This window comes from Lipotes vexillifer, unplaced genomic scaffold (assembly GCF_000442215.2).
Source record: "Lipotes vexillifer unplaced genomic scaffold, Lipotes_vexillifer_v1.1 scaffold390, whole genome shotgun sequence".
In the NCBI taxonomy this organism is placed as follows: Eukaryota; Metazoa; Chordata; class Mammalia; order Artiodactyla; family Lipotidae; genus Lipotes; species Lipotes vexillifer.
Window position 1 is genome coordinate 2,820,344 of NW_006784503.1, and position 25,542 is coordinate 2,845,885.

At 53.4% G+C, this 25,542-nt stretch overlaps 1 protein-coding gene across 2 annotated transcripts in view; it reads right to left on the minus strand.

Annotated features, from left to right (window-relative positions):
- Window positions 1-25,542, minus strand: part of ATP6V1C2 (ATPase H+ transporting V1 subunit C2) — a 54,815-nt gene that overhangs the window by 5,335 nt on the left and 23,938 nt on the right. Inside the window, exons 3-11 of one of the 2 annotated variants that reach the window (XM_007456918.1) lie at window positions 20,613-20,698; window positions 13,599-13,693; window positions 9,216-9,307; window positions 7,785-7,883; window positions 7,100-7,168; window positions 5,080-5,172; window positions 4,870-4,963; window positions 2,327-2,464; window positions 1,410-1,507 (exon numbers count right to left, since the gene is read on the minus strand). In XM_007456918.1, the coding sequence (XP_007456980.1) occupies window positions 1,410-1,507; window positions 2,327-2,464; window positions 4,870-4,963; window positions 5,080-5,172; window positions 7,100-7,168; window positions 7,785-7,883; window positions 9,216-9,307; window positions 13,599-13,693; window positions 20,613-20,698 (864 nt within the window). The remainder of the gene's footprint in view (window positions 1-1,409; window positions 1,508-2,326; window positions 2,465-4,869; window positions 4,964-5,079; window positions 5,173-7,099; window positions 7,169-7,784; window positions 7,884-9,215; window positions 9,308-13,598; window positions 13,694-20,612; window positions 20,699-25,542) is intronic. The other variant, XM_007456919.1, reaches the window with a different exon arrangement.

The following is a 25,542-nucleotide window of genomic DNA, read 5'->3' on the forward strand; positions in this document are numbered from 1 at the left end:
GGGGGGGCGGCCGACGTGAGGATGAGGCAGCGGAGGCGACCAAGTGGGCCCTGAAGTTTGGGGAAGGACCTGAGGCCACCGGTAGAAACGGAGATCAGGAGGAAGGGACGGGGAGGGAAGATGAGTCAGGAATCCAGTGAAGCCGGTCAGGAAGTGCACGGCAGCAGAGATCTAGGAAGCCTGGGCAGGAAAGAGAGAGCAGGGCAGTCAGCCTGGCAGAAGGGGCCCAGCAACACCACCCCAGCGGGGCCGAGGGGCCCTGGAGCCTGCAGGCCAGAGCAGGCCAAGCTTTGGGAGAAGGGGGCAGCGGCCGTGAGCAGTGCTGCCAAGACCCCCCCATAGTTCAGGACACGGGATATGTTCAAACACGGTAGAAAGCAGGCTTCAACAGATATTTCCTGTTTGATTCCACTTTTGTAAAAATTTTGTAAAAATTATGCATATCTGCGGAATCTAAAAAGAAATGATACAAAATGAACCTATTTACAAAACAGAAACAGACTCACAGACTTAGAGGATGAATTTGTGGTTCCCAGGGGTGAAGGGTGGGAGGAACGGACAGTTAGGGAGTTTGGGATTGACGTGTCCGCACTGCTATATCTTAAAGGGATAACCAACAAGGACCTACTGTGTAGCACAGGGAACTCTGCTGGATGCTGTGTGGCAGCCTGGATGGGAGGGGAGTCTGGGGCAGAATGGATACATGCATATGTATGGCTGAGGCCCTTTGCTGTGCACCTGAAACTATCATCACAACATTGTTAATCGGCTATAGTCCAATATAAAATAAAAAGTTAAAAAAAGTTATGCGTGTCTGCAAATTTAAAGAAACAAACCCCAAAAATCTGAAGGATGCTAGTACACCAGCATGTTAGCAGTGTTTCCTCTTGGTGCTTTTCATTCACTCTTTGGGATTACCTATAGTTTCTACAAAATAGTGAACCTAGTTTGCATTTGTTTGAAAAAAAAAAAAGGTAAAATAAGTTTAGCTGTTGCTGGTTCGGTTTGGTTTGGGTTTTACTATTTGTGCTGCCTTGAGGGTTAGGCCTCAAAGGTCAAGGCTGGAGACGGTCGGTGCTGGTGTTTCTTCCAGGAGCCACTGGCCCCTGGTGCGCCGCACAGAGCGGTTGGGCACAGCAGGACACCAGCCCCATGACTGGCAGGAAAGGGCCAGAGCACCGGACAGCAGGGGCCCTCAGGACTGAGGGGAGGTTTATTTGACTGAGGAAACCCTAAGCCTGTTGCCAAGAGCCAGGAGCTGCAGAGGACGAGGGTAGGAAAGCCAGGGCGCATCCCAGAGGACGCTGGAGGGGCCAGAAGAGGGCTGGCAGAGCCCAGGTGGCCCCGGAGCTGGCTACGCCCGACCTCCCACCACACGGCAGCCCAGGCCGGGCGTCTCGTCCACGCACCTGAGCACAGACTCCACAAACACTCTCAGTGCCTTGATGTGGATCCAGGCAATAAAGGCTTCGCTGAAGTTCACCTTGAGCCATCGCAGCAGTGGGCCCTGCAGGGACAGGAGTGCGGTAACCCCTCCCGGCCACTCCACCCAACGACCGGCCAACAAAGGACGTGGGTTTTGACAGCGCAAGCCCCGAGCTGAGAAGAAATGCCCAGGGGCCAGCAGAAGCAGCGAGTCGGTCCGACGAGGCCAGGGTGAGGCCCAGGCCCACGTTCTCCAGGGCACCTGGCACTGGGGCAGCTCAGTGGGCCTGCCAGCCAGCACACGCATGGGGCCATCACCCACCGGGCTGCGGGAGGCGGGCAGCCCCTGACCTCGGGGCTTTCAGAAGGCAGCCAGCAGGCTTCTGGCTGACACTGCGCCGCCAAGGAGCCCCCCTTCTCGAAGGCTCCACCCCAAGTCCCGGCATCATCCACCAGCCGCCACTTCCAGGGGGTTCCTCACAGCCCCACTGCACGTGGCCACAGCCGCTGTCGCTAATGCTGGTATGGCTGGTCCTCCTCGGATGCCCACAAAGGTCAGGGGTAGGTCAGGGGCAGGCACCCAGGGGAAGAGAGCTGAGCTGCCCGACCACCATCCCCCAGCAGGGACCTGCCCCATCACCAGCTCCAGCCACCGCCAGCCAGGACAAAGGCACCCTGGCCAGCAAGCACCAATCATTGCTGGGGGAGGGGGAGAGGGAGGGGCAGCTCCCAAGAGACCCTGCAGATTAGGAGGAAGGCATGATTCTGGAATCCCTGAATTTAAGACCTCAAAAGCCACAGTAGATAACAGGAAACGCAAGGATTTGTTTTCTCCAAAGATGCCTGTGCGGGCGAGGACATGCGAGCCGGGGAACCCCAGGGCTCCCGGGGAGTTGCTTACCTCACCCTCGCCCTCACTCTCTCTCTCTCTGTCGTTCTGCCCCGCAGCGGGCCTATCAGGGTTCCCTAGCGGGGTTACCTTAACCTGGTGGTCCGGGAAGGTGGATGATCCCTTTTTAAGAGCAACACAGGAAGTTTGCTAAAGGCACAGAAATGATTTATTAATCTTTCAGCAAACATGCATCACAAACAAACAGAAATCATTCTCACGGCCTGAAAAGCACCTGAAGGCGGGCTCAGGCATGCCGGCCCACCCTCGGGACTTGCGTGCTGGTTGGACTGGAGGTGTGCCGGTGCCATTTGCACTCCCCCTCCAGGGTGGGAGTGTTAAAGTCCTCGGCTTCCATATTCCAGGGGCAGAGCCCACAGCCCTCCCCCAGCCTGGCATCGGCCAGGAGCTGCCCCTCCCTGGAACGTCTGTGCGACCAGCTCCGCCTTCCGGGCTGTCTGGGCTGAGTCAGGGTGTCTCTCCCAAGTCCAGCTCACAGTAGCCTCCTTGGCCGTCAGGATGCACTTAAGCATGTTACATGCAGAAAACTGGTCAGGCGTGCCGTTAGGACACATTCGACCCTTTATCATCCTTCTCTGCAGACAGGTGCAAAGAGCAGGAAAATCCCATCCTGTGCTCTCAAAGGGAACTGACACCCAGGACCTAGGTAACAAAAGGACGGATGCAGGATGCTGGTCCTATGCACCTCCAAAAAGCCTAAAGGGGGAAAGAGATTCTTAAGAAGCCGGGGTAGGGCTGACCCCAGCTGACCCCTGCTCGCTGGCGCCCAGCAAGAGGCTTGCAGGGAACTACAAGTTTCCAAGTTAGTTTGTCCTTCGGAGCTCCGCTTCCCCTCCACGGAGACCGGGCAGGGCTCCTGGGGGGAGCCAGGGAGCGGAAGTCTACACCACACGAAAAAATGCCAGCAAGCAACCTGAGACAGAGGCGCAGGCGTTGGGCTCGGGTGTATCACCTTGATCCCCAGGGGGTCTGTGCCAGCACGGAGGTGGGTGCCAAAGACTCGCCCCTGGTCACCTGTGAAAGGTGCTACCACCTAGCTCCCTCCAGAGACACCGTGGGGGGCTTGGGCCAGGACTAAAGCAAGCGGGGAAAGGGCTCAGCTAAAGAGAAGGCTGGAACCTTCTTGGGATATTAGGGTTCTGGGCGAGCTCAGGTGAAGGAGGGAAACCCTTTGGATCTCAGCTCTTGCTGGTGAGCATCTTTCCTGCCTGGTGAGTCGGGTCCGAAGCCAGGGGCATAGGGCTCCAGCTCAGTCCTTAGTCTCAGCAAGGGCCCGGGAGGCTTGGCCCAAGCCCGACAGACTGTGGATCTAAGAAGTGTGTATTCCCTTGGCGTGCACACACATGTCCACACACGTCCACACACGTATGTGTGTGTGCGCGCACGTGCCTTTCTCCTCGGGGAGAGAAGGGCTGAAATCCCACGCAGGCAGTTTTATACGATCAGTTCCCATTTCCTCCTCAGAGGGGGATGGGTCTATCCAGTGGGGCTCTGGGGACCCCATTTCCGGGGCCCCGGGGCTGGTTCTCACTCCTGATGGGACCAGGTGTCTGCAGTCCCTGTGCAAAGGCCACGGACCCAGAGAGGTCAGGCGGGATGCAAAGAATCCCCCAGCCGAGGCAGGAGGCGGCCCGGGGCACAGGCACAGCCCCACGGGAGGCACTGGCTCTTCACCCAAACACACACTCACAGTTTCATGTTTACACATCAACTTTCCTCACCCCTCCCTTCCTCTCTACTCTAGAGGCTGAACTGGAAGTCTCCCTGAGAACCCTCCCTGGGGGGACTGTAGGGCAGGGGACCTGAACACATGCCCCCCGGCTCAGCCCCGCTCTGAGCTGGCGGATGCTGAGTCCCGAAGGTGCCCATTTTACAGAGCGACTTTCTCAAGGCTACACCATTCACATTTCGAAAATGAAAATCTGTTTTTCTCTCTTGAGCTCAGCTGCCCTCACACATGAGAAGGTTCTGAGTGGCTGTGGTTGGAAGTCTCTAGGATAAGCACCCACTCTTTGCTAAAAGCCTCGGGGAGGTAAATACAGGTGCCGGTGACGGGGATGTCACAGCACGCCTGGACATCACACGGACCAGGGCTTCGGGTGACTGCTGGCTGCACTCTCCAAGGCGGCGGCCCTGCCACTCAGCACAGGCGCTCCTACCCGGAGCCCTGACAGCCTCGCTCGACCCCAGGCGGCCAGGTGGGGTCCTCTCCCAGGGCCAGTGCCTGTTCACCTCTCAGAGCCTCACTTTCTCCTCTGCAGAATGGAGCTAAGAGTTCCTTCCCGGAGGGCAGTGCCGGGCTCGGTGAGATCTCCTACAGCAGGGCTCACGGCTCATGTGTCACCTCCAGGTTACCGGTGCTTGTCACCCTCCCCCAGACCCTGTCTGGCAGCCCCAGGAGTGTGCACCGGGCAAGTAGGGACGTTGGCGTGGGTGTTGGGACTTAGGCGGGGCCCTTCTGCTCCAGGCCTTGGGTGCGTGGGCACCACCCAACGCCTTCAAGAAAATCCTCCGGGCCTGTATCATAGACTCACATATTGCTGCTTCTTATCCGACAGCAGTCTGGTCATCTCTTCCCTTTCCCTTTTAATTTCTTTTTCATCATAGTAAAATTCACGGACAGTGAACCTTAAAACAAGCAAAGGAGAGGCTTTCGCTAAGAAGCTTCCAGTCAGAGCAGAGACCACCCCCGCTCCAGTGGAGACAAACCAAACCCGGAGAAACCCACCGAGGCCAGCCCTTACTTATTCTCTTTGGCTTTGGTTTTGAAATCGTCAATCACTTTTCGAAACAGAGTCACGGTGAAGAGGCCACCCTCGTTGTCCTCAGCTATCAACCTGTGGGAGAGAAGCGTTTGTTCACTGGACTCACCACCAGGCCCCGGAGCTGGGCCGGAAGGAGCCCGTCCTCTCCCCGGTGGGGTGGGTCGCTGCAGGGGGAGCCTGGTGGCCGGGCGGCAGCGAGGGTGGAGAAAGCGAGGGTGGAGAAAGCGAGGGCATCCCTTCCTAGTGCCTAACTCCTGGCTGCGTGGTGTCAGCCGCCGGCGCCTTCCCGGCGTCTCCTCTCCTTCTCTCAGCCTCCAGGCTAGGGCTCCAGGGGTGACCCAAACGCTGGAGACCTGCTCGGATCTGGGGTGGGCTCCAGGTCATGAACTGGCCGAGAGCAAGCTGCACGCAGGTCTTAGTCACCTGCTGTGCCGAGCGGGGCGCGCCAGCTCTCACGCGCTGTGGTTGTAACGAAGCAGAGAGCAAAGTTCCAGATGGTGGAAACCATCCCACAATGGGCATTTCACGTCCAACGGCACAACGTTCTAATTAGACACGGTCTCCCTGGCACACCTTGACGCAGGACCACTGCGGTTGCTGTCCTCAATGTGGGGGTCACTGGGGCCCGTGGTCTGAGCGCCTTTGAGTCCCGCTGGCCAGACGACCTGACAGTGGGAGCCCCTGGGCCCAAGCAGGGTCTCGGGTCACCTTTCCTGCTTCTCCGAGCCCACACCCATCGGGGCTGACCCAGGTTCCAGAAACCTTTCCAGAGTAACCTCAGCAGGCTCTCAGGTGCCCCCTGACAATGGAGGGCCTGGGGGTTCTGGTCTGAGAAGTCAAGCCACCTCCTGAAGCAGCCTCTCCTGGCAGGAGTTCCCAGCACTTGGCCATGGAGAGCCAGCATTGGAGAGCAGTGAACGCTCCTGCCAGGCAGGCCAGCGTCGAGGGCCAGCTCCTCTGCCGGCCTGTACGCCCGCCTCCTCCAGCCTCCCCTGGTGACCTCAGGCTGTGACTGTCCTGGCCCTGCACCCTTCAGTTTAGCTCCTGACTGCTCTCTCCCGTGAGTCTGTGACCCTGGGAGAGCCAGCAGGTGCCCCAGGCCAGAGGCCTCTGGGCTGGGATGGGAGTGGGCAGGGCTGCCCAAGACTCAATGAGAAATCATTTAAAGTGCAAGCTCTTTCAGGCATGGGAAAAGGCACAGAAAATACATACCCGTGTATTCCCCGCCCAGCTTAAGACATAAAACAATTTTCATACAATAGAAGCCCCACATGCCCTCCCCAACCTCATTCTAATCCCACCCCTATGTCACCGCTGTGCTGAGTTTGGCGTATCTCATCCTCAAACACCCATAATTCCGTGCACCTGCATTACCCAAGTCACATACTATTTAGTTTTGTCCATTTTTAGATTTTAAATAAATGGCTTCGTGCCGTGTGTCCCCTTCTGCAACTTGCTTTCCGCTTAACATCACAGAATGAGATTTATCCTTGCTCATGCCCGTAACGCTAAACTGTTGATTTTCCCAGCTGTGTGGTATTCATGGTTCAAATATGTTCCTCTATCCCTTCTGCTGTCACTTTTCCAGCCCTCACTGGCCGCTCCTGCTCTGACCCCAGCAGGCCACACCTCAAGACTCTTTTTCTCCCCTGCTCGGGCTCTGTGGCCATCACAGCCAGGCTCTTGCTTGACCCTCAGGTGGGGAAGAATCCAGGCCAAGCTGAGAATGCAGAGAAGAGCACAGCGCAGGCCCTGCATGCCCCGAGGGCCGGAAGGTAGTCAGGGAGGGCTTCTCGGAGGAGGGGACAAGGAAGCGGGATCCTGAAAGATGGAGGGAGTCTGACATGTGTCTGAGTGTGTAGCTGTGAAGGCACAAGTGTGGAGGGCTGAAGGCACTTGTGCCCTTGGGGCATGTTTGGTGGCTAGGTGCCCAAGAGCACCCACACATGCCCCCCCACACACACCCCAGGCCCTGGGGCTAAGCTGAGGTCTCACTTACTTTGTCGACCGTGGGACCACCATGTCCGAGAGGGATTCGTAGGTTTTTTGCCATTGTACATAGCTTGGTCTGTGAGAGTACAGAATTGTTCGGTGATTTTTTGCAGAAAAGATTGTGGGGTGTCCTGGGAGTCCAGGAAGCTGCATGCCCCTTTCCCTGAGTGCCTGAGAGGAGCAGGGCTAGGGGCCAGACAGCGCCCCAAACATCCCCTGAGGCACTGCCATGGGCTTTGGGACCCCTGTCCCCAGCCCCATCTGGGGCTTAGCCTCCCCATGAGGCCCCAGGCACCATGGAGCGGCCGTGAGAAGGACTCAGGAGATTCCTGCGGGGGGCTCTGATTCTGGCCCTGTGTGAGCGTGGGCAAACCAGATGACCTCTCCGGCCACAGGACAAGGGAACAGTAACAGCCCCCGTCTGACCCCAGGCGTGTTGTGAGGGAAACGAGCTCCTGTGTGTGGCATCGGGCACACAGCAGATGCCTGAGAAATGACCGCTTCTGTCACTATTACCGCCACAAGCACTGTCACCTGCTCCCCTGACCACCCTACAGCTAGCTGCCATTTAGGGCTCCAGGATCTGGCCTTGGGGGACTCCCGCTTCATCTCTGTTGGGCGGGACGAGTTTCCTTCTGTGATCACCAACCCAGATGGAGACCCCAAACCACTCACCTTCCTGGTCCACTTACTTGGGAACAATGACCAGAAGTGTGACCAGATACTCAGAATCCAACACAAAGTCTTCTTTGCTCACAATATCGCTCAGTGTCCGAGTGAAGAGGGTTCCCCTGAATCCACACGGGACAAAGGGGGTGTGATCGGCAGAAAAGCACACAGAGGCATCCCTGGGCCTGTGGGATGCCCAGACCCCCAGCACTCCCACGACACGCAGGTGTTGGGACAGCAGGGGCAGCAGGGGACGGGAAGGCTCAGGACGCTTCCTGGGGAGGGGTGGGGGCCCTGGGCTAAGTGTCCCCCCGCTCTGTGTCTGGGCACCCAGAACTGCTGTGCCTGGCAGGACCCCAGGTCCTATCACCAGTCACCCGAGCTGAATCCAACACCTCGGTCAGCTGTGCTGCCCCGGAGCAAAGCCACCGGCTGTTGGGAGGGGATCGCTGGCGACAGGCACAGCTTATGTTACCCAAATGGAACACAGCGGTCGGCTGACGCCGCCACCTGGGCCACTCCGGGCAGAGACAGGCCCAGAAGAGGGCTCCGTTTCACTTTACACACCTTACAGGTCCGGCAGCCAGGGGACATTCACCTGAAATAGCTTTGTACGTGTGTCCAGTGGAACCTGTCTCATCAAGGTCATGGTATTTTTAGCACAGGGATCAAGGCTATTGTATCAGCCAATGGGCCAAAACACAACTACTGGGACGGTCTGTAACATCAGCACGTAGGCCATGAGGTTAAATACCCAAGTGCATGTTGCTTCCCGAGGAAAGAGTTCTCGAGCCCTTAGTCAAGGCCGAAGCTTTAGGTAAAAAGCCATCCCACAGGGCTCTCCAGACTGCCCCGCCCGGAACCCACACGCCCTCTTCCCCATGCCGACCAGCCATCACTGATAAGGCCCTTAGGGTCCCTCTCCAAAGGCACCCTGCAGTGCCCCTCTGTCCCGGACTCCTCACGCTATCAGACCTTATCTGTCCAGTTTACACCTGCACCCATTGCGCAAAGCAGACTTTCCATAAATATTTGTTGAGTGAATAACTGTGAGCTCTCCAAGTGCAGAAATGATATTTTATTCTGCTTTGTATCTTTAGGGCCTAGCATAAGGCCTGAGTATGGTGGGTACTTCATAAACATTGATCCGAAAAAGAAAAAGAGAAACATCAGAGGGAGATGGAGACTGTCGGGCCCCCTTCACCCCCCCCTCCTTCACTCCGTGTACGTTCAATCAGCCACTGTTACCGTTGGCCCTCCCTGCCCAGCACGTAACTCCTGAAGAGGCAGGAGTGCCTCCATGTCTGTCTGTCCATCTGGCTGGCTGGCTGTCTCTCTCAGACACAGACACCCAGCTCACCCAGTGATCTGAAAAGCCTGTGCAGGAGCCCGGCTTGGACGCTGCCCCGGCCAGGCCCTGAGGCCGCAAGGAGCATGAGGCCCCGAATACTCACGTGGATTTCTTCTCCAGGTTTTCCAGATTTGTCTTCAGAGCGTTGTAGGCGGCTGTTCGGGACTTCAGGTCCGTCTCAATCTGTGCCAGTTGCTATTTGGAAAAGCAAAAGAGTTTAAAGAGTTGTGGCTGAACTTTTCAAACTTGCTGCAAATTGCTCCTGGTGCACTTAAGGAAAATGCTGCACCCCGCCCGTTTGCCGGGATGGCTTACGCTTTTCTCCCCTCTGCTCTCCCAGACCTTCCAGCATTTGACCCTACAGTGAGCTCACCGCAGGAGGCAGGGAAGGGATTAATGGCTTTTTTAGGATCACTCAGCAAGCTGAGTCTTGTCCCGATTTCAAGCCCATCTCGTACTCTCAGGGCCCCCAGGGCCCCAACTCCATGTGCTCTCAGGCTCTGCTAGAGGTCAGCTTGGGCTGACCCCCATCCCGGCTTTTCGGGGGACCCGCTGTAGCCCAGCCCCGACCAGCATCCAGGTCTCCAGGCTCAACTGTGCCCCACGGCAGCCCCTTCCTGTTCCGTGTAGGTAGGAAGGCTCTTTTCAGTTTGGAGGCAGGTCACCAGCCTGACGTTAGGGATATCCCCCTGTTCTGGAAGTTTCAGGAGCACGTCCGGGATCCCCTCCTGCGGTGGGCAGGGAAATGAGGCTCAGCTCTTCAGATGCCTGGCCTCAGGTACCCGACCTGCTCAGCCGAGGTGATAACTCATCCACAGCAGTGAAAGAAAAATGCTCACCAGGCCCAATTCAACGGAAGCGCTCAAAATTCAGCCGCTGTTACGACGATCACTGCAAATCAGTATCTCGAGGTCGCTGAAGCCAGCGGCTCAGCGACAGCGGCGAACCCCTCTTGCATGTGGGAACTGTGGGGATTTTCTGGCTCACACTTTAACAGCAGGGTCCACGAACACAGAACTGGTCCGACAAAGCATGGCACCCACACACACCACAGAATACCGTGCCAGCGACACGGTGCCGGAGGGCTGGTCCCGGGGCTCTTGGGAGACTGCCCATTTCCTCCAGGCCACACCAGGAGGAAACACATTCAGGGACGCCTCACTGGTGGCCCACCCTCGGCTGCGGAGGGGACATTTAAATCGCACCAACACACACAACAGATCAGCACACCACTGCTGCTACGGGAATATCTCAGGAATCACTACACAGAAAAAGGAGGCAATCTGTAGGATGTGAGCAATTTTGAGTTGAAATATATATACTTTTAATATAGATGAGAGGATCCACTTTAAACTTGTAAACATTGGTTAGCTTTAGGGAGATTAAAGGGAGTGGCAATTGGAGGGGAGGGGACGTGTGGGTGATGTCGGCGCGGGGGAGGGGGGGCTTTAACGCTTTCATCTTTCCATTTTGTTTGATTTTTAAAATAAGATTTATAATTTTTTTTTACAATTTTTAGAACCTTTTTACTTTGAAATGATTATCAATTCACAGGAAATTGCAATAATTACCGATTCACAGGAAAGAGATCCCATGTACCCATCGCATCCATTGGTAACATCTCACATAACAAGAGTACAATATCGTAACCAGGAAATTGACATGGCTACGAGCCACAAATCTTGATTTTTAAAATAAGATTTATACATTTGTATTTTTTTTAAAGGAAAAAAAATCAAACAAAAAATCCTGTGTCGTCTTTATTCTTCCGATTTTACCACAAGCCAAGGAAAACCTACAGAGTTTTAGAAAAACTACAGTGTTTAGAAACCCGCAAAACAACGAGAGGAACTAAGACTTGGGAACACATCAGGCCCGAATTTGAATGCCAGTTCCAGCTCTGGCTGTGTGACGTGGTGTCAGCTCCTGAACCTCTCTGAGCTCAGTGCCATGGAATTACCATGAGCTGCTACAGTCCTCAGAGCAGGTCATCCAGAAAGGTGAGCCCTTCCTTCAACAGACTGAGCCCCTCAAGGGCAGGCTGGGTCTGGGTGATCTCTGCAATTCTGGGCAGAGCGGCCGGCACAAGGCAGTGCTTCGAGAACATGTCCAGAACCAAGCGCTCCCTCAGTCCTGCCCCTTCTAGCATGTGGCTAGCGTGCACTTCCCACGTGCAGGTGCGCCAGGCAGAGCCTTGAGAGCCCGTGAACCTCCCTGCACAGCACCCAGAGATGCTTAAGGTGGTGGAGACGCCAGCGGCCGCTGCCCAAGTGGTTTGGAGGGAGCAGGCCCCCGCCGAGCACCGTGGACATGCGTGCGGCAGGCATAGAAACTGTTTGCTATGTTATGCTGGTGAGATTTGGGAGCCTTTTTGGAACTACACCGTGACCCAGCCCGTGGAGACGGACACAGCCAGGGGCTGGGTCCCCATTCTCGCTCCCCTTCATTAGGGGAGGCACGTGGGCTCAGCTCCCAGCTGTGGGGAGGGTCAGGGGCCCAGCCCTGAGAGTGTCAGCACAGGGCGCCTCCCAGGTGGGGAGACACGTTCGGACACCTAGAAGACACTGGGCGCTTTCAGAGAAGGGAGTTCCTCTGACTAGGACGTCTCTAGTTAACAGATTTAGATCTCCCGATGCGGGGAAGAGGCCTGAGCCAGTGCTGAGGGCAGTGCTCAAGTGCTCCTGGGGCAGGACGGGGTGAGGGAGACAATGCCCAGAGCCTCTGCCTGGCTGGCCTCAAAAAGCTGATTCCTGGCAGTGGAGCCAGCCCAGGGCTTCCTTGGGAAGTGATGCCAGGCATCCAGCCCAACCGAGACCTGCATGCCCATCCCAGGGCAATATTTCAACACCTGCAGGTCCTGGGGGATGCCACGCAACCTCTCACCCAGCTCCCCCATCTGAAAGCAGAGGAAGGCGACACCTACCCCATATGGGTGACGTGGGAAGTAAAAGCCCAGCATGGCTCCAGGCACACAGGGAGCGCTTTCCAAGCCAGTGCCCTCCTCTCCACCCTGCTTTCCTGCACTCTTTGGGTTCCCCGGACTAGAGAGAAGCCAGGGCCTGTCCTGTGCAACTGCTCTGCTCCCCCGCTCAGCTGACGTCCCGATGCACTCTGGGAACCCTCCTCACTGCCTGCATCCCCGGGACAGCCATGCCGGCGAGCGCTGTCCCCAGTGGACGTTTGGCACAGCCCTGGCCATGCTGCCTGGCTCAGCCTGGCCTCACCAGAGCAGGGCGGGGAGCGGCCAGTCCCACAAACTACTGTGTACTTCCAGCTTGGGGGTGGAGGTGCACAACACCCTCCTGGATGCCACACCTGGCACAGGTGCTCTGGGAGCCCCTCCTCGAAGGGCCTTCCAGAATCACTGCCCAATCGCCCCAGGAGGGGCTGGGACCTCTGTGATGTAAAGGGGGCCCGATGAGCCGCACCCAGATTCTGGAGCCTTCTGGTTCCACCCGTGCTCCCACAGACACAGGCCGGGCACCAGCCTGCCAGCAGGAGATGCACAGGACTGCAAGGGGGTGGGTCCCAGCAGCCCATTGCCTTCACCTGAGCCGCCCAGACACACCTGGGCACTTCTGTCGCCCTGAGACAACAGGAAGGCTTTGTTCCCGGTCTGGCTGAGATGCTCCCCAGCCACCCAGCCACAGGAGACGTGACATATTAGGGGCTCTGTGCATCTTGGAGGGAGGGGAGGGACAGTGGTCATAAACCATCAGGCTAAACCTCAGAAGCTTCATCAGCGCCCACCCTCAGGGAGACCAACAGGAGTCAACACGCTGCAAGACACCCGCGATGTCCCCAGAGGGCTCCGCCTTGGTGCTCTTATTAACGCAGCAGAAGCTGGAGGCCCCCTGCTCACCGAGACAGTGCAATCGTGGGGGCAGCACCCACCGGCCTCCCCACTGTCACCAGGGGTGGGACCCCGGGAGATGCCTCCCAGGAGTTAGGGCTCTTAAGCCAAACTCTCCACGGAAGCAGATAGTTCTTGTTAAGTAAACAATCACCACCGGGGCCGGGAGAGTCAGGGTGGGACTGACTTCTCCATCAGCACCTTTCAAAGGGGAGCGCAGTGAACAGGCGCCGGGGTCTGGGGTCAGAGCACCAGGGGCTCAGAGCACCCGTCGAGGGGAGCGAGTGTCCTGTAACATGAAGCCACCCTGCCCAGTGGCAGATTTGGAAGAGGTGTAGGGAGGACAGGTGGTCACCAAGCCGTTTCCAGGGCTGCCCTGAAACCCAAAGGTGTCTGACCTTGCCCGGTGCATGGAAGGCCACAGCTCAGGGCGCAGTCAGGGCCGGCGGGAGCCAGACGGGAAGGGACCCCACCCAGGGCCACTGGGCAGGGCGAGGGCCCACCCAGCCTCCCGCCTCTGGAAAGTCCCTCCTCGCTTCGCCAGGGTGCAAACGCCGTGTAGCTTCACCCCAGATGGTCAGTGACGCCGGTCACAGCAGTGTGACATCCCCCAAGAGAAGGCCCTTCTCTTACCTTTGCCAGAGTGTCTGCTATGCTCACCAGCGGCTGCTTCGCAGGATACTTGGCCATGTCCCATTCGAAGTGGGTCACAAAGGACGTTAAGTCAGCTGGAAGAACATAAACACATTGCACCAGACAGTGGACTCCCCGTCTCTCCTGAGACGCAGGCAGGCCAAGCATCCCCACTGAAACCAAGGAAGCAATGAGAGAAACGGAAGGACAGACTCAGGGCACCCTCCCCCTCCGGGAGAGCAGACGCTCCCCACGGGAGCAGAGGGCTAGGCCAACCATCAGCCAGGACCACGGGTAGCCCTACCCTCAGGATGCTGTAAAGGTGCGCTCCTGCACCCAAGCTCAAACTCAGACGGCTGCCCCAGAGCCCCGCGTGTGGGAGGCCACGAAGTCGGAGATATTCTGCGGCACCAGACGAATCCCCTGCCTTTTCCAGTTGGTTCGAACACACTCCCAGCGGAGTTGTCAGTTCGAGGTACCCCAAAGGTACCCCAGAGAGCCCCAAGCCAACCCCCAAGACCCCACAGCCACCGTAAGTGCCACCTGCCCGGCAGATGACCATCTCCCTGACTCTCCCACGTCCCAGCGCTAGACATGGGCCAGGTCCTCACACGCGTCTGTTTCAACAAAGGCATTTTCAACATTAGCGAAATACTGGAGTTAGTGAAGGTGGTTTTTACCACCTGATACAGATGCGCATTTCTCAGGGTATGTTCTTTATATAAAAGTGCATAGTGAGTGGAACAAATCAGTGTTTTCTCAAATTTTCTTTTCTCTCTTACTTTCTCTGAAAGCAAGCCTAAACCTGCGTGCTCAGGGTGTTTGTGATTGTCTCTAACCGGCCGCGGGTGGAGGAAGGGGCTGGGAAGTCAGGCAGCGGCGCTTGGGGGCCCTGGGGCGGGTTAGTAACCAAACCTCTTTGCACCTCAGCCTCCAGACCTGAGAAGTGGGTGCACGAAGGGGTGTCCGCACACCTCCTGAGGGCCCTCTCTCCTCAGGTGAGCTCTAGGCACATTGAAAGGGTGCGACCCGGGGGCCAGCTGCAGGCTACACCCCGGTCCATTACCCCTTCAGTGTAGGATGCGCTAAGGGGGCCCCCAGAATTCCATGAACCCCAGCAAGATGGGCCTTGCTATCCTGGGTTCTCACCCCAGGTTATATGGATGCCGGCCCTTCACGCAGGTGAAAAGGGACTGGTCACCGCTCCCTCAACATTCAGTCACCGCGACTGAAGGCCAGCTCACTACTGTGCTGGGGACAGCAGACCGTAGCCCCCTCGCCTTCGAGGTGCTCCCTGTTTGCTCAGGACACGAGTCAAACATGACACCACAGTGAGCAGTGTAACACAAGGCTGGCAGGGGCTGAGGAAGGAGGGGGAGAGCCCACACCTGCCTCCTGTCTTGGGGGGCGCTCCAAGGGCTTCGTGGGGACCCCGTATTCACGCAGGGATGGAATGGGACGGAGTCTGCCACGTGGCCAGTGAAGGAGGACGCCGGGCGTCGGGTGGGGTGGACTGGTGAGCGTCACACGTGGGGCATGAGGACTCCCTGGGTCACGCTGATGGAGCAGGGAGTGTGGACAGAGGGGGAACAGGAAGGCCGGGCAGGGTCAGGAAAGTCACGTCTGCACCTTCTCCTGTGGCGATACAGACGCCAGGCCCACCTCCGGAGCCCCTCACACATGCCAGGAGGGGGACACGTGTCATTCCAACCTCAACAGCACTGCGGAAAGGTCACCAAGGGTCAGGACATAGCCGGGGGAGGATACTGGTGCTCTGAGGAGCCTTCTCTGGGGCTGTGAGGGAGACAGAAGGGAAAGCTAATAAGAGGGGCCCATGCCCAGGGAGTAGAGGCAGGGGGCCAACAACGGCACGCCGGGACAATTACGCCTGGGGCACGAAGGAGGCTCGGGGCACACCTGGGTTTCCAGGTTGGGTGACTGGGTGAAAGGAGGGGATGCTCACTCAGCCAGGCAGCGGGGAGGCGGCAGCCTGGGATGGAGCAGAGGCGAGCGGAGACGGGCTCTGCTCCGGACGAGCTAAGTCAGATATTCGGGTCAGTTAAGTTCCCGCATGGCAGACGGAAATGAAGTGGGGCTCGGAGGAAGGAAGTGGCCTGTGGGAGGGAGGTCAGCAGGATGACGATGCTGGTGATGACCATTACAGTAGCTGACGCTGGCTGGTGCTTTACCCTGGCCTGGACGCATGAGTTATTTCAGTTCATTTACCCTTCAACCCTGTTCAATATTATTATTATCTCCATTTCAGAGATGAGGAAACTCTGGCACAGAGTAAGTTGTGTAACATCCACCAGAAAAGGAGACAAGGAATGTGAAGGCCAGGAAGGACCACGCCCCTTCCCCGCCCCGGCTTCAGGGCAGCCACACTCTGGGGGGACAGGGAAGCTGCCGTTGTCGGCACCTCCGCAAGAACCACACTCCGATACCTCTGGTCTCCTGACTCAGAGGGTCCTTCAGATTCCAGCGGTGTTGGGATTGACAAGAGGGCCTCTGAGGCACCAAGGGTGGGGCCCTGACCCAAGTGGACTAGTGCCCTTATAAGGAGACACCAAAGAGCCCCCCCGCCCCCCGTGCTCCCACCAAGCAAGGGCCGTGTGAACACACAGGGAAGGGAGCAGGTTCTCACCAGGAACCACATCTGCCATCACCTTGACCTTGAATTTCCAGCCTCCAGAGCTGTGAGAGGTAAACATCTGTGGTTTAAGCCTCCAGTCTGCAGTATTTTGATATGGCAGCCTGAGCTAATACAGATTTTGGTATTAATTTGGTTATTAATATGGATTTGGGGATTGCTACACTAGGGCAGGTAAATGACTTTGTAGGAAGGATCCAGGCCTCGGAGGAGCTGCACTGAGGTCTGGATGATGGCAGGGGCGCAGTCAGAGGCAGAAATGACGGTCACAAAGGACTCCTCGTGAGCCAGCAGTCACCCCGATCCTGCTACTGGACCCTACTGTGGGCCAGGCCCTGGGCAAGCACGACGGTCACACACCTCCCATGCGGTCACATGCTGCCCGGTGGGAGCCATCGCCCACCACACAGGGAACAGCCCGCCCTAGGCAGCCCGCCCTAGGCAGGTGCCAGGCAGATGTGTGCTCTAGAGACTCCTGCCTCTGCCCACCCCAGACCCCATGGGCACACCACCACCCAAGCTAAGCCACCCCCGACCCCTCACTCTCTCTCTCACTGCTGCTCTTGTCCTAAACATCACGCTGGAGAACAACTCGTGCAAGCCTGCCCAGCCCTTCCTCCCCTTGCTGGCCTGAGCCCTGGGATGCTTGCCTCATCACACTAATGACCTGCACAATCACCCTTGCTTCCCCTGCTCTTTCAGCCTCCTCGAGGGCAGGTGATTATCTCTGTGTCCCCAGAGCCTGTGGCAGTGCCCAGCAGGGAGCAAGTGTTTCGTATGAGAATCTGCCTAATAACCCTGATTACTGTACTAACACTATCCGGGTTGCTTAGAAGAGGTACATTTCAGACAAGGTCTGGTGTCCATGCATTTTCACAAATTCCAGGCTTTTACGGCACTCAAACCAAAGAGAACGCGTCCCTCTTTTCTACTAGAATGCCTGTGATTCCTTTAAGACTCAGCCCCCCTCCTCGTGGAGGCTCCTAAGCACTTGGTTTCCAACACAGCACGTCAGGCACCGTGGGTCTGATCCCCGTGAGCTCTTAGAGGACAGTCATCGCTGGATGCCCAGCACCCAGCACACTGCCTGGTACTCGATGGCCAGGCATGCGTGTCTGATGAGTGAGGAGGTTAGACAAGGAGACGGTGAAGGTCTCCCCGCAGAAGCCTCCAGAAACTTCTGGTTCGTGACTGTGAGTTCTTCCACCTCCTCTTCCAGGTGGAAAGCACCAGCCCCAGCTCCAGACACTGCCCCTTCCCCGCAGCCCCAGCTCCAGACACTGCCCCCTCCCCGCAGCCCCAGCTCCAGACACTGCACCCTCCCCGCAGCCCCAGCTCACGCATCCAAGGGCCTTGCCCCCTCCGCCTGAGGATGCCCTCAGCCTTAGAAAGCGGCAGCCCTGGGCCCTCCTGCGCTGCCAGTACCGCAGCCTCCGCTCCGCCTGCCCCGGAAATGACAGGCTCCCGTCCCCTCCCCTCTCCCCAGCTGAAGTCCGGAAGCCTGGTCTCGAGGGAGCAGTATGGGGCTTGGATCAAGGGCCTGTGAGGTCAGACCACGGCCCGGCCCGGGCAGGCTCACTTTGAATCAAAACACGCTGTACACAGGCGGCTGCCCTTGAGCAACAATGATGTCATCTAAGAACCAAAACAAGGCCTTCCCGGCAGCAGCAGAAAGAAGGACCTGTGACCACACAGGCGGCGGCCCGCTGCCCTGGCAGCCAGACGGGCCTTCAGATGGTTCTGACTCTGCGCACTCAGCCTCTGCTGCAATCAAACGCGTCTGTGTCCTTCCACGCTCCAAACGCAGCGAGAGGCAGAGAACCAACAAAAACAAAAGGTGCCCGGGCAGAGCAGAGAGCCGTAAAGGGATTAAGTCCATTGACAGGTGAGAAAACCAAGACCCAGGGAGGTGACCTGCCAGGGTCACAAAGGACCAAGCCTGACTGTTCCAAGGCCAGTACTGCTGGCCCTCCAGCAAACACAGCCCAGAAGACTTGGGTGTACCCTCAGGGACATCAGATTAAAATCCCACCTGCTGGGGGCAACACTGAGTTTCTCCAGTGAATTCTCTCAATCACTAGTTCCCTGGGTGCTCTGCAGAAGAAAAATATTTCCCCATCCGGATAATATCAGGAAAGCCTGAGCCAAAAACTGTCTCAAAGGTCTCTTGACTGCAGTACTTTTCAGAGCCTTTACTACGCGTGCATGAGCAATGTTCAGCATCCGGCCATGAGCTCTGCCCTAGCGTCCTTGACCTTTGTTCGCATAGGGCTGGGGTACGGGACCAGCTAGAAGTTGTGGGCACCCAACTCCCAGGTAGCCTAGAGATAATGAAACACATACGAACAAATGAAGCTGAATTCCCACCTCCTGAGAGGAGATGCAGCGGCTCTTAGAGTCGTGCCATTTGGACTGGGAATGGATACGATGTAATAATAACATCTAATTTTAATTGACGTGAATTTGGAGTAGAATGTAAGCATTTTGATCATTATTGTAATGTGAGCTCAAATCCCAGAATCCTCAAGCCCAGGTTTTTATGTAGAAAAGTAGCTCTAGGCCCTAAGTCCGCGCTGCAGTCTAGGGCCCTATGAGGTACCTGCTGGGAAGTAAGATCAGTTCATCAATTGAACAAAATAATTGTTTTGATTATAGCCTCAGCAAGAAATCTCAGTGTAACTAACAGATTGCATTTGGGAAGGCATTTTGGTGACTTCTAATCTGTAAAGATTTGTATTCGTCCTAAGAGGATCTGCTGGCTTCAATTCCACCAGTCTGAGCAGGCTGGAGAAAAAACAAAGCAAACGACACCTTCTAACAGGGAAACCGGAAATGGCCTGTTTGAGCACAGGGACTCTCCCAGGAGGGGCCTGAGAGAAGAGGGCTCCCTGTATGAGCGAACCCCATCAAGGCCATACAAAGCTAAGCCTTGGCATTTAACTCGTCAGGGTCCACAAAACAGCCAGCCCCCAAGAACAGGCAGGAGGACGCTAGGGATAGCAGCCATCAAGGCAAGAAGCGAACCACAAGCCAAAAGATGCCCAAGTAGATCTTGAACTCCAGGGTCAAGGCATTCACCACTCCAGGAGGCATGCAGTGCTGCATGCCTTGCCTCCCTCAAGGCAAGGGAGATGCAAGGAAGAGGGGGGAGGGAAAAAACAGTTGCTATCTGTGTTATATGGATATCGTGACCACGCTACGAGATTGTCACTTGAGAAATCCATCGTCACCTGATCACTGTATCCCTACAACCAGACTGAGATTCCACCTTCCCGGGGACATGCGGGTGGCACACTGAGCACACACACAACAAACAACGCACAACCTACTCTTTAAACATTTCATTTTTTCCTTCAAACCTGCAAAGTAATAAGGTGGAGTTATTAGACTGCATTAACATACAAAACTAAGTTCAGATTTGGGAGTACGAACATTTCCATTTATCAGTTAAAACAAGCAAAGAAAAAGCTTTCAAATGTTCCCAGGAGGGAATTCCCTGGCGGTTCAGTGGTTAGGACTCCACGCTTCCACTGCAGGGGGCACGAGTTCGATCCCTGGTCAGGGAGTTAAGACCCCACATGCCACACGGCGGCCAAAAAACAGAAATGTTCCCCGAAGGGAAAGGACTTTAATTTATATGTAATAAATGATATAAATAAATATTAAATATAGAATATGTTCTCATTTTCAGTATAATTATGCATAGAGTCATAGGTCTAATTATCTCTACAGATGCTGAAACACCTAATTCTAAGGTTTCCAAAGCCTCAAAGTTTTTGTCTTGCACGTTTTAAGTGCACTCAAATTGTTTGTACGCTAATTCATGGACCAAAACATCCTTGGAATCTAAAGATTTATCCTGTTTGCATAGGGGAGACAGAATGCCAAAGGCAAACATGCTACCCAAAGTGTTTTTGGTCCATCTGTCCTCTACCTACTGGGCACAAGTAAAGAATTCAGTCTGAGGCATTCCCGGCAATGAAGGCATTTTTCAGCCTCGTTTGGGGAAAAGGATAAATCGGTTGGGGGGTGGGGATGGAATACTCCATGCGGGATAAAGTGGAGGCTGATAGACAAGGTGGGTGAGCCAACCAACCATTAAACCTCATTGAACCCATTTTCATTTCAAATTTCATTGAGGAGTTCAGCTACAGGTAAGAAATGCCAGATGCTTTAGAAATGAGACAGCAGGATTATAAGCTTGTAAAGGGGCACATCTTCCAAACAGCGGTGCCGACGTGTCAGTCTGGAGCCTCCGTGGTACCTGTATCATTTCAGCCGCTACTGTGTGGTCACATCTGAGGCCACTGATGGACCAGAATGGGCTGGGAAAGCACCGTCATAAACGCACTTCAGGAACCTACCTCCATTGGCCAGAAGGTTCTCCTGGACCTTCCCCTTTGCATCTTCCATCACTTCCACCACACTCTGGGCCATTCTCTTTATGAGGCTTTGGGGAAAGAACAAAAAGCCAGTTAGAGTAGGAAACTGCCCTCAGAATACTCTCACACTCTGCTGGCAGAAAAAGGACCAGAGTCACCCTTTGGGAGAACAATCCAGCAAATATGCATGAAGAGACGTAAAATGCGAACCAGTATTTAAACCAGTGTTTCCACTTCTGGGAAACTATCTTAAGGAAACAGGACAAACAGAAAAAGCTTTTTCTGAATAAAGATGTTCTTCGCAGTAACGTTGCTGACAGCGAAAAACTGGAAGCCACTGGAAGGTTTGACAATAGCGGATTGTTTAAGTGAAGGACGGTATACCCAGCTGAGGGGTTATTAGCAGCCACTGAAAATAGGTTTACAAAGAATTTCTAATACCGTGGAACAAGGCGTGCATTATGTTACGCGGAAAACAAAACAAGATACAGACTTACACAGACAGTATGGCTGCAGCTATGTGAAAATGTTCTTCCTACTTTACATATTTTCTATTCTAATCCAGTATTGCTTTTATAATTAGAAAATTAAAACTTTCTAAGCCTTCAGAAAACATACTGAAGGCTCCAGAAAGTACGAGAAAGGAAAGGAAAGTGTGAGACTTGGAGGCAGAAGGGCTCAAGTTCACTGTGGCTCTGCCAAATGTATGACTCTGGCCAAATTTATTTAATCTCTTTGAGCCTCAGTTCTCTTCTCTGTAAAATGGGATGATACCCATTTTGCGGGACTGTTATAAATATTAATAGAACTCATCAGGCAGGAGTGTCCGGTGGCAAAGCGTGTCCACTCCTGGAGGCCCATCAGTTAGAAGTCCAGCCGGCAGCAGGCCAACCAGGATCAAAGTCTAAAAGCGCTGATGATCTACATCTTTGCCTCAGGCCCTCTCTACTCATTCTCCTGGCTCCCAGGAGGGAGCAGGTGTTTGCAGGCAGGAGGATGAGGTCACTGAATTCCAAATGGAGAACACGGCTTTCTGCTGATGCAGACACTGGCCATGTGGCCACTCAGAGCGTGGAGCCCAAGGGCTTAGGGCCCAACACAGAAAACTGAGGCAGAGGGCACTGAAAGGCCCCAGATTAAAGAGAGGGAGAGAGGGAAAGACGGAGAGAGGGAAGGAAAAAATGACGGAGTAGGCAGGGAGAGCAACTTGTTTTCGCATCTAACTTATGTACGTTCGTGACCATAAACTGAAAAATACAAGTATAAAGTAATTAACAAAAAATGAAGGGGCTTTCCTGGTGGTGCAGTGCTTGGGAATCTGCCTGCCAATGCAGGGGCACAGGTTTGAGCCCTGGTCCGGGAAGATCCCACATGCCGCGGAGCAACTGAGCCCATGCGCCACAACTACTGAGCCCACGCGCCACAACTACTGAAGCCCGCGTGCCTAGAGCCCATGCTCTAGCCCACGCAACAAGAGAAGTCACCGCAATGAGAAGCCCAAGCACTGCAATGAACAGTAGCCCCGGTTCGCCGCAACTAGAGAAAGCCCGCACGCAGCAACAAAGACCCAATGCAGGCAAGAATAAATATAATTAATTAATTAATTAATTATTTTAAAAAATGAACCACCACACTCTCCCACCCAAAAGGAAACACGTGCTTTGAATTCTGGCATATTTCCAAATACTTAACACTTCCACAGTTTATATTTAGTTGAGGTTCTCTTTTGTTTACCAAGTCCTCTATCACTGTTATTGAATCATCACAAAAATTCGAGAATTTTTGTGATGATTATCATCCCATTTTACAGATGGGAGACTGTGGCCCAGAGGAGTAATTTGCCTCCCAACTACCCAGTTTGTCTGTGGACCCCAAGGCTCTACGCCACCTGGGCTCAAATCTCCACAAATGTGTTGGCATTTCTTAGGATAGCAGTTCTGCATCTTACTAATGACAACTGGGGCAAGTTACCTAGCTAATCTCATTCTGTTTCCTTGGCAAAATGGGGGTGATGTTCCTCATCTCACAGAGTTTGGTGCAATGCATATCAAGAACCAGGCCCCCGTGAGCTTGTGGTAGGTACCTTCAGATGAGCTCTCGGCAGCCTGATGGAGGCGTCTGGGCTCTCTGCCCTCTGGCTCCCCAGTAGATTCGATAGGAGACGGTGAGGGCAGGGGTAGGGGGTACAAATCTGGTTTCCTCCCAGTTCCAGTTACCTATCTCCCCTCATCTCCTATAGCCTAGGGGTGTGGCGTCTACCTGGGTTCCTGTACCATTCCTTGTGCTTCTCAACGGCCCTCATACAACTATACGCTCCTTTATGAATAGACCTTTCTCAAATCATCCTAATTGGAGTATGTCTTCTGTTATTTGTTAGAACGCTGACCCTATAAATTCATTCGCTCATTCACTCATTCATTTAGCAAATTCCAGACATTAATCAACTGTGTGCCAAGCACTGATTAGAGTGCTGTGAACCCAGATGCTATGCACAAAGCAGCCCCTGCTCTCAGAGAGCTTTTTTCTAATGCTGTCAAGGGCTCCTCTTTATCATTATTATAGCGACACATGCAGGTTGCTGTCTCTTATTGCCATATCCTCTGTCACATTTTGAGTAATTTCTTTACATGAAGGAAGTAGAAACTGCAGCCCCAATAAATGCCTGAAGCACAGCAGCTGTTCAGGAAATGTCTGCTGAGTGAATAAACGAATGTCATAGCACCTAAATAACACACATCGACCTAAAAGCAGAACTCCCTCGTCATTCTGTGAATGACTCTTTGCTGTTCCCAATTCTAGCCTCCAAGAAATGTTTAACTATAACAAGCATGGAGGCACACCTGCCCCTAGGTGTGTACACCACCACGGAACATCTCAGAATAGCACGGTCTGACGAAGCTTAATTGCTGGAAAAATTGCTTGTTGCACATAACAAAAATTCCCTGACTTACCGTGATCATTAACTACAGTCATCCGTGAATTGTGGTATGACAAAATCGGAACCTTTTTCTCATTGAAAGGAATCTAAGAGTCTAGATGCTGTTTTAAATTTACTTTTTTCACTTTACAGTTCACTGTGAAAACCTTTACACGTCACGGTAGAGCTTCCTCATTCCTTTCATTGACTGCATAGCATTACATTGAAAGGTTGTATCATAACTAATTCTCTCGATTGAACATTTGGGCTGTTTACGCTTTGAATGATTTTGCAACAAAACACATATTTTGCCCATTTGTGCAGGCACATATGTAGGATAAATTGCAGAGGAGTAACTACTGGAATACAGGGTGTGAGCATTTGCAGTTTTAACAGATAAGGCCAAATTACCTGCCAAGTATACAGAGCCAATGTACCCTCCCACCAACAATGGATGAGAGTGCCTGCCTCCTAAATCCTTGCCAACGTGATGGATTATGGATCTTTCTAATCCCTGCCAATCTGATAGCTGAAAAGTTCTATCTCACTGGTGCTCCGACTTGCATCTGTTTGATCATCGATGAGGCTGGACATCTTCTGATAGGTTTATTAGACTCTATCGATGGCTATTTTCTTCTGGTAATAGAGTGTTCATATCTTTCACTGGTTTCTCGTCATTTTTTTTTTTAAAAAAACATCGATTTGTAAGGGCTCTTAGGTGTTTTGGGGACTCAATTCTTGAGACGCTCTTTTGAGCTAGGTAACATTCCCACTCTGAAGATGAAAAAATTAAGACTTAAAGAGCTAAAAGTCCCCCTACAGTGAGTTATAAGTGTCAGAGCAGAAGTTGAGCCCAGATCTACATGACTCCAAAGCCATGCTCTTCAGTGCTTGTCTAAACTAAACTCTGGCTCCCTCCTCTAACACAAAAGCTTATATTAACCCACAAGGGAAGATAAATCATATTTTTAATTAAAAAAGCAAATTGCAGATGGTGTGTAACCTTGATTGGGGTTTGGTTACACTGAGGCACCCAACAAAATTCATCAACCTGTTCATACAAGATGTACACATTTCACTGTATGTACATTTTACCTTACAAAAAAATTTTTTTTGATGGCCAACAGGCACATGAAAACATGTTCAATATCACTAATTATTTGAAAATTGCAAATCAAAACTACAATGAGGTATCACCTCACACCGGTCAGAATGACCATCATGAAAAAGTCTACAAATAATAAATGCTGGAGAGGGTGTGGAGAAAAAGGAACCCTCCTACACTGCTGGTGAGACTGTAAATTGATATAGCCACTGTGCAGAACAGTATGGAGGTTCCTTAAAAAACTAAAAATAGAGTTACCATATGATCTAGCAATCCCACTCCTGGGCATATATCCAGAGAAAACTCTAGTTAGAAAAGATACAGTCACCCCAATGTTCATAGCAGCACTATGTACAATAGCCAAAACATGGAAACAAATCCAAATGTCCATCGACAGATGAGTGAATAAAGAAGATGTGGTACATATATACAATGGAATATTACTCAGCCATGAAAAAGAATGAAATGCATTTTGCAGCAACATGGATGGACCTAGAGATTATCATATTAAGTGAAGTCAGAGAGAGAAAGACTTATATGTGAAATCTAAAAAAATGATACAAATGAACTTATTTACGAAACAGAAACCGACTCTCAGACATAGAAAACGAACTTATGGTTACCAAAGGGGACAATGGGGGGGGGGAGGGGAAAGATAAATTAGGAGTTTGGGATTAATATACACTTACTACTATACATAAAATAGATAAACAACATGGACCTACTGTAAAACACAGGAAACTATATTCAATATCTTATTGAATAACCTATAATCACCATTATAATAACCTATAATGGAAAAGGATCTGAAAAAGAATATATATATATATATATATATATATAAAAAACTGAAACACTTTGCTGTACACCTGAAACTAACACAACATTGT